General features: G+C 38.6%; 1 protein-coding gene across 2 annotated transcripts in view; it reads left to right on the top strand.

Annotated features, from left to right (window-relative positions):
- Nucleotides 1–4,747: 4,747 nt before the first annotated feature.
- LOC124148124 (cubilin-like) overlaps nt 4,748–9,333 on the top strand; it is a 29,613-nt gene continuing 25,027 nt past the window's right edge. Inside the window, exons 1-3 of one of the 2 annotated variants that reach the window (XM_046519090.2) lie at nt 4,748–5,021; nt 7,586–7,649; nt 8,032–8,159. In XM_046519090.2, coding sequence (XP_046375046.2) covers nt 4,961–5,021; nt 7,586–7,649; nt 8,032–8,159 — 253 coding nt within the window. In that variant the 5' untranslated portion in view covers nt 4,748–4,960. Of the gene's footprint in view, nt 5,022–7,585; nt 7,650–8,028; nt 8,160–9,333 lie in introns of both variants that reach the window. The other variant, XM_046519081.2, reaches the window with a different exon arrangement.

The following is a 9,333-nucleotide window of genomic DNA, read 5'->3' as shown; positions in this document are numbered from 1 at the left end:
TATAAACTCTATCACATAATTATATCTGTACTTCTGCTTATCAACACAGCATGCAGTATTTATCCAAATGAGTAACATGAATCACTACTGCTGTGATCACTATGATCATGATGTTGATAATAGGAAAATGTAAGGTAAATTCTTTGCTAATTGTTTCATGGAATGATTGTGTTGCAAGGATTGTAGTATTTCACAAAACTATTTTGGGGAAATTTTCTGGAGCTGAAGATTGCTAATTACGATATCCGGCATCAATTTTTTCGGAGTGTGTGGACTGGACTTGTTTCTAATTGTACAGGAATATAATTTGTTCCAAGTTTGTGTGAGATGAAAAATTGAAATTGCATTTGCTTTCTGTGAACTTTGCTGAAAGCGATGCTTATAGTATGTTTACAGTAAGTCAAGCTCAACATTCTCAGAAATTGATTGATGTCATAAATCAAGATGTCAAGTTATTTGTGAACATTTGAGAATACTTGAAAATGTGAATTTGCACCTTTAATATACATTACATATTTTCTTTTGACATTTTTTTGTAATGTAACAAGAATATTTGTTGGTGTAATTATTAGCTGTGGACCTATAAATGGTATTTGAGCAAACAATGTTTGGTCAATAAGTATGCACCACCTGTCTGTCAAGACATGAAACAAGTTGCATTTATATTCATAAACAAGATTCTCAGCCTCAGGGTTACTTAAAAAGGCTTTAAAATGGAATTATTTGTGTTTACATTTCCCTGATTTTTTTGTGTTGGATGTGTAAGCCAAGTAACAAAAAATAAAATGCTCAAAGGAAATATATTGTAACACTCGGGGCATTTAATTCCGCTGTAAATGCTATTCATGCCACAGTAAAGCTGAAATACTGCTGGGCTCAGTAACACCCTGACACACGCCACCTTCTCTGTTTCTCCCATCCAGGATTGCAGTTACCTCCCTTTCTATGTTGTTAATACAGATAAGTACATTTGTCCTCGCTGACATTTAAATCAATATTCTTTTGCATGTTCAGGAACTGGTCATATATTATGCATAAACATCTGTAGATTTAGTTTAAGAAGTCAATATTAGATGCGTTTGTCTTCACAAACCCATGAATACCTTGCACAGAATGTTGTTATGTGTTGCGGTAGGAGGTTGAAAGTCATAAGGAAACAGTATGTTCATTGGGCCACAGGTTAAGTGTCAATACTGTGTAACGTACAGGGTTTTATTTATGTTTATACTATCAAGTAAGTATATCGTTTTGAGAAGGCTTTTTTTCTCTTTTTCAAGAGGTTTGTAGGGGGTACGGGTGGCCCAGTCATCTAAGGCGCCCCGATTCGCTGTGCAGAGTTACATCCCTTGGGCACACCAGAAACCTATGATTGTGGGTTCGAATCCCGGTTCGCCCCGATTATGTTTCTAGGTTTGTTAGCACTATACCCGTGCTCGTGGGTTTCACTGAAGGGGTCTGAGAACTGCATCACATCTGGCTTTCCTCCCACATTAAGCTGACATGCCGCGATATAACTGGAATAATGTTAAAAGTGGCGTTAAACCAAACTCAACTCACTCACTCAAGAGGTTTGTAGTGGTCAGAGACTACATACAATGAATCTGACCAATTATTATGAGAAAAGTTAATTGTTACTTTACTTTGTATGAATTGTGTGATGGTATATTGTTCTTTTTCCAATAAATCAAAGAGTTGTGAAAATATAATGTTCTTTCTGGGTGTGGCTCCAGTTGGTCAAATCCATTAATAGAATTAGAAAAAAGTGTCACCTCATGCAATATCACCGTATTATACAGCTGCTGGTACAGTGATCAGCATCTTTTTGTTTCCGAATTCAACATCAGTTCAAATTTTTTCACAATCATTTGGATAGGTTTCAACCAAGTGGTGAAGTAATGCCTTTTTTGGTGGGGACTTTTATCAAGTTGGACTTGAAATAATCCCACAACTTCTCATTCAGTGTGGGAGATGACTCACAGTATTGTTTGGTGTAGAAGTAGTGTCACCAGAGAACATTATAAGTCCTTGAAGAACTGAAAGGACATGACATTCTTTTTGGCGTAGATAAACATATTTTTATTCCTAAAATCCCCGAAAACAGGAAGAAAGAAATTAACATAAAATCACTTTTGAAATATAAAAGTAATGACCGATTAATGACTGCTTGTACATGAACACATTGTTATTGTTACCATGTGTTCTTGCTTACAATTAACACTCGCCTCTATGGGGTTAATGTTTTATGGAAATAGTGCTGTCTTTTCACTTCAAGTGAAGTCATTGCTGGTGCAAGTGCGAGAGAACGAGCACAGTCAAACAGAGATAAAAGTGACTAGGCACAGTTAGTATTTCCTGTTAAAGAATTTTTCAAATATATTTTTGGAAATGTTTGATTTGTACAACTATTAAGTAAATGGGTCTTGCCTTACAGCCTTATATGAGTATTGAAGCTATTTTTCTGACAACTCCTTTGTTTGTTTGTTAGTTGTTTAACGCCGCACTCAGCAATATTTCAGCTATATGACGGCGGTCTGTAAATAATCGAGTGGACCAGACAATCCAGTGATTGACATCATAAGCGTCGATCCACGCAATTGGGATACGATGACGTGCATGAGCCAAGTCAGCGGGACTGACCACCGGATCCTGTTAGTCGCTGTAAAAGGTGACTATACTTGTCGTAAGAGGGGACTATCAGGACTGGGCCGTCAGGCTCGCTGACTTGGTTGATGTATGTCATCGTATCCCAATTGTGTGGATTGATGCTCATGATGTCAATCACTGTATTGTCTGGTCCAGACGCGACAGCTAAAAATAAAATAATGCCACTTTTAAATAATGACACTTTTTATGACTTTTATGAACAAAAGATGCAAGCATTAAAACATGACCAGTATCTTAGAACAATATTTGTCAGTTTTGTATATATGTAAATAACTCCCCTTAGATAAAATATTTATTTTGAAAGTTTCAAGGTTTCAGAGTACCTTGATGGCATGCACATATTGCTGATCATGCTGATGACAGTGCTATTGTGTGGACTGATGCATATTTTACAGTGGAATTGTTGTCAAGTCTTTTGAAATATGCTTAATCTGGGCTCAGTGTAATTTTTGTTGTTCAGCCCTGATGAAGAGTATGTATGAATGTATTTGATGTGTAATCAAATCATGAATGGTGCATCCCCGCCTGAGGGTGAAATGTTAGTGTTCAGCAGGTTTAATCACAAATTGCAGTGTTAAGGTAGACACAATTTTATGGATAACAACTTCTTTAGTACTGTAAAAAGTATAGATCCTTATGCCATTGTCAAGCAAGACAGTCGCTTTTTACAGTGTTAAAGAAGTTGTTATCAATAAAATTGTGTCTACCTTGTCATCTGTCAACTTCTAAGTAATGCCTATCAAACAAATTGCAGTGTGTTTGACACAATTCCTTTGAATTATTCCTACCTGTTTGTGATATTTCTCTGAACCTAAATGGCTGACATGTATATGTTTTGTAATATATACATACAGATTGATCTTATGTTTGTTATTAATGAGAAATGTGTTGCTGGGAATTAAACTTAAGTCATTACATTACATGTGTTGACATTCTCTAGTGGTAGGTGTCTGAATGGTTATGAAAACTGGCCATGATTTGGTGAGAGTGTCCAGGAAAGTTTTAATAAAATATGTTGTGAAGTTATGGTTAAGTTGTCAGTTTGATATTTGAAATTGGTTTTGATTTGTTTGTTTGTTGTTTAACACTGCACTCATCAATATTCCAGCTATATGACGGAGGTCTGTAAATTATTGAGTCTGGACCAGACAATCCAGTGATTGATATCATGAGCATCGATCTATGCAATTGAGATACAATGACATGCATCAACCAAGTCAGCGAGCCTGCCACACTCAGCAGTATCCCAGTTATATTGGTGATGGCGATCTGTAAATAGCCGAGTCTGGACCAGACAATCCAGTGATTGATATAGTTCATTGTCATGCTATCATCAACCAAGTCACCAGGACTAAACACTCCATCTATTTGGACCCTCTTACGACCAGCATAGGTTATGATGCAAATAAATACAGGAAGCAAATAAAATGGTAGTCGGATAAGTATCTCCACTGAGCTCATGCAAATCATGTCATGAGATAATAGGTTTCGTTTCTGTAATTCATTTGGCATACAAAAAGATGTGTTTCGTCAGGATATTAATACAGGATAAGATTTTTTAAAATGGTTACCGTATTCGACGTAATAAGCGCCCCGCTCTAATAAGCGCCCACGGCGATATTTACTAATATATTGGCTAGTGAACAATCCCAATTAGCAATCCTTCGGATTGATCAATGTACACAAGACTTATTTCTTCGCGTATAATACGCACTCGTGTGTTATATGCATTCTTAATTTTGGGCAATTAAATTCTGGGAAAATGTATCTGTCTCATATAAACATTTCAGTGTGTCAGCATAAACAACGAAATTTATCTTTCAACTCTCTTTTTTCCACCAAAATAATATTCTAATAAGAGCCCCTTATTTCTAATTTTGAGAGCGCCCTGGGCGCTTATTACGTCGAATATTGTATATTGTATATACGTCGGTATTTTATATGGTGGTTAGCTTTTTCCAGGTGTATTTTATGAACCTAAAGTGAAACGCATCTTTTACACTCTTCAGAGTATAGCTTACAGTGTTAGCCGTTCGACTTTTATAAAACACGGGATCATCGCAACCAGAGCAGAACCGAGCAAGCACTAAACAGGTCTAGCGAATCAGCGGTGTCGTAAAGCAGGGAAATACGATGTACCGTTCTCGGTGCACATGAACGCACTGTGAGGTCGTCACGACCACTGATCCCATAGACTGGTCGGGTAACTAATATCTACCATTCCTCGTCACCGACTGTGCCAACCTGTGCCACTCCTCGTCACCTGTACCGCCAACATCCAACATCTGCTGTTTTCATGATGGCGAGATATGTGCATCTCACCTTGTTTCTGCTGTTCACAACGACAACAGTTACAGGTGAGTTGTTTGTACAGGTAAACTCTAGATTAGATATCGATCGGCATGCTTGAAAATAGGGACGACCGCATTCCGAACGATCGTGTCTAACTGGTAAATCACGCGTCTTTTAGCTGAACGTGAACATTATCGTGGACGTGGGTGAAATGTATTTGTTAACTCTCTGAGTACAAGAGTAACCGACAGACAGACGAGAATGTGACCTTGACCGCGTACAGTATGTGTACATGTGTATAATAGAACGGCTTGGTGTGTCCGGACCGATCTTGTCGCAACCCATCCGTCAGCCATTGAAACATTTCTCGTGCAGTAGTATAACATTGACATACAGCCGTTACTCTTTATCATCATCCTGTTTAATGAAAATGTATTCAGTGTTTAGTTTGTTCAATTCTATTCTTGTATTGGGACGTCCGTGTCTATTTTTGGTAACGTGTTGCGAGAGAACTGGGCCATGTCGGCTGTATCACTTGTAGTCAACAGTTTAGGTTACTGATAAACACACACATATGAGATTATTCATGGAAAGACTTTTATTGTCCTATATTTATAATATTATTTCTATATCAATGCAATAATGATTAAGTAGTTGTGATATTAATGACACATCTACATGTACGTACTGATGATGATGATGATGATACCAAATTTATGGAAATGATAATATTTATTTTCGACAAATTCTCACATCCCATCACTGTTTAAGGTATGCTTGGAAAATTATTTTATGGGGATAATAATAACGGACGTAGAATCTTTATACATTTTTAGGGCAATAAAAAGGAAATGTTGAAATAAAATAGAAATTCTCACGTCATACGAAGCAGACAGTGTTTTCTGTTTGCATAAAGGAGTTCAATGCGTGTCTATTTTCCCAAAAGTGTTCCTTCCTCATCACCAATTTGATTTAAATAAAAACAGTATGAAAAGGTCCTACCTCCCTCCTAATTGTTTAAGAAAGTGTGATCAAGAAATCCATTTCTATGCAGCCTTGTAACAGATATCAGTCATGATCACGTGACATACATTTTTCAGCTCAGTGATGATCATGTGACACATACTTTTCAGCCAAGTGATGATCATGTGACACATACTTTTCAGCCAAGTGATGATCATGTGACATGTATTTGTCAGCCCAGTCATGATCATGTGACATGTACTTTTCAGCTCAATCATGATCATGTGACATGTATTTGTCAGCCAAGTCATGATCACGTGACATGTACTTTTCAACAAAGTGATGATCATGTGACATGTACTTTTCAGCCAAGTGATGATCATGTGACATGTACTTTTCATCTCAGTCATGATCATGTGACATGTACTTTTCAGCCAGTTGATGATCATGTGACATGTACTTTTCAGCCAGTTGATGATCATGTGATATGTACTTTTCAGCCAAGTGATGATCATGTGATATGTACTTTTCAGCCAAGTGATGATCATGTGATATGTACTTTTCAGCCAAGTGATGATCATGTGATATGTACTTTTCAGCCAACTGATGATCATGTGATATGTACTTTTCAGCTCACTTATGATCATGTGACATGTACTTTTCAGCCAAGTGATGATCATGTGATATGTACTTTTCAGCTCACTTATGATCATGTGACACGTACTTTTCAGCCAAGTGATGATCATGTGACATGTACTTTTCAGCCAGGTCATGATCATGTGACATGTACTTTTCAGCTCAGTCATGATCATGTGTCATGTACTTTTCAACAAAGTGATGATCATGTGACATGTATTTGTCAGCCCAGTCATGATCATGTGACATGTATTTGTCAGCCCAGTCATGATCATGTGACATGTATTTGTCAGCCCAGTCATGATCATGTGACATGTACTTTTCAGCTGTCATGATCATGTGACATGTACTTTTCAGCATCATGTGACATGTACTTTTCAGCTCATTCATGATCATGTGACATGCACTTTTCAACAAAGTGATGATCATGTGACATGTATTTGTCAGCCCAGTCATGATCATGTGACATGTATTTGTCAGCCCAGTCATGATCATGTGACATGTACTTTTCAGCTGTCATGATCATGTGACATGTACTTTTCAGCATCATGTGACATGTACTTTTCAGCTCATTCATGATCATGTGACATGCACTTTTCAACAAAGTGATGATCATGTGACATGTATTTGTCAGCCCAGTCATGATCACGTGACATGTATTTGTCAGCCAGGTCATGATCATGTGACATGTATTTGTCAGCTCAGTCATGATCATGTGACATGTATTTGTCAGCTCAGTCATGATCATGTGACATGTATTTGTCAGCTCAGTCATGATCATGTGACATGTACTTTTCAGCCAGGTGATGATCATGTGACATATACTTTTCAGCCAAGTGATGATCATGTGATATGTACTTTTCAGCCAGGTGATGATCATGTGACATGTATTTGTCAGCCAAGTGATGATCATGTGATATGTACTTTTCAGCCAGGTCATGATCATGTGACACGTACTTTTCAGTCCAGTGATGATCATGTGACATGTATTTGTCAGCCCAGTGATGATCATGTGACATGTATTTTTCAGCTCAGTCATGCGACCTGACCCTCCAAGCAGACACCAGTGGGAGTCAGAAGGCTGTAGTCGGAGGGTAAGACGCTAACTTTCTCGCTAAACACAATAATAATCTTATTCTAAAGAATTGCATCATTCCTCACATGAAGTAAACGAACACTTATGAATGTTAACGACACACGTATGGTGTGTATGATCATACAGCGTGGTTCATACACAATTGATATATGCCAAACGTATGTGCATATCTTTACGCGATTATGTGCACCTCAACATGAAAGTAAGTGGGCACAAGAAATCCCATCATGGGCTTCACGTATTGTACTCATGTTGGGAATCGAACCTGTGCCTTTGTCGTTACAGGCGTATGCTTAACCAACTAGGCTACCCAACCGCCACTTTATATATATATATTTGTGTATTTAGTACAAAATTAACATTAACAAACATTTCAGCAGCGGGATGTGCACGTGGACAATAAACAGTTCAGGATCTTCCGAGATGGTGACCTTAAATTTCCAGAACGTCAACTTAACGCAACACCCATCATGTGACGTCAGTAACAGCATCGTCGTGCATGATGGTGGTACGTATCATATAGCGGCAGAGACACGCTGACACCGTGTCGATCGGAGTATGATATATAACTCCAGCGCTTTGCCAGATACAGACATCTTCCCGGATGAATTTGCCTACTCCGTTTTCGCGGAAATACATGCAGAAAGCACACCAGTATGATTTTGCCACTCCTACATTGCCGTGTAACTAACAGAAGAATTAAATCCGATCATCATATAGCAGAAACGCTGGGTTTATTGTCATCATCCACAGGCATTAAGGGGGCACGGGTGACCCAGTCGTCTAAGGCGCCGCGATTCACTGTGCAGAGTTGCGTTCCTTGGGCACGCCAGAAACCTATGATCGTGGGTTCGAATCCCGGTTCGCCCCGATTATGTTTCTAGGTTTGTCAGCACCATACCCGTGCTCGTGGGTTTCACTGAAGGGGTAAATGTCTGAGAACTGCATCACTTCGGGCTTTCCTCCCACATTAAGCTGACACTGGAATAATGTTAAAAGCGGCGTTAAACCCAACTCACTCACTCACTCACTCACTCACTCACTCACTCACTCACTCACTCACAGGCATTACACACTCACTCACTCACTCACAGGCATTACACAATCGCTCTGTGCACAATCGGTTGGAAGCTGCAGAATTAAGGGGTTCTTCCCAGTGATAGGAATCACGATGACTGATAATAATAAAAATAAAAGCGACAAAACCCTTTCCATATTCATTTTAAAATCTCGATTCCGACTATATCATGACAACAAATAACTGTATAATCAAAAAGTGATGATACAAGGTGTTCGTGAAAAGGTGAGCGTATCCCGTCCTTCCTGTGGCACCCGTAACAAACACATGCAGAGGCAAGTCAATTGTTCACCTGAAACAAATATTGAATCATATGGTACAAGTCAAATTAGGGAATTGCACTGGACATCATTTTTTGTCCCTGAAGCATCAAATTTGGAAAGGTCCTCCACGTGTCTACCATAAAACATTTTGAAAGCTTTACCGAAGCCTTGTATGTTGTAACCTTGATCAAACAACACCTTAGCGTATGACGCTCTTTGGAATCTTGGTAGAAAGAGGATGCGAAACTGTACCTCAAAAGTTGTGAAATGTAAGCACCAAAGGCTGGAGCTGCAGGAATATTTCTCGCCATAAAGTTCTTTATGCACAGACCTAAATATGA

The sequence above is a fragment of the Haliotis rufescens genome, unplaced genomic scaffold (assembly GCF_023055435.1).
Source record: "Haliotis rufescens isolate VD_foot unplaced genomic scaffold, xgHalRufe1.0.p SCAF_1, whole genome shotgun sequence".
NCBI lineage: Eukaryota > Metazoa > Mollusca > Gastropoda > Lepetellida > Haliotidae > Haliotis > Haliotis rufescens.
The sequence above is the reverse complement of the archived record's forward strand: the minus strand, read 5'-3'. Positions and strand labels throughout refer to the sequence as shown.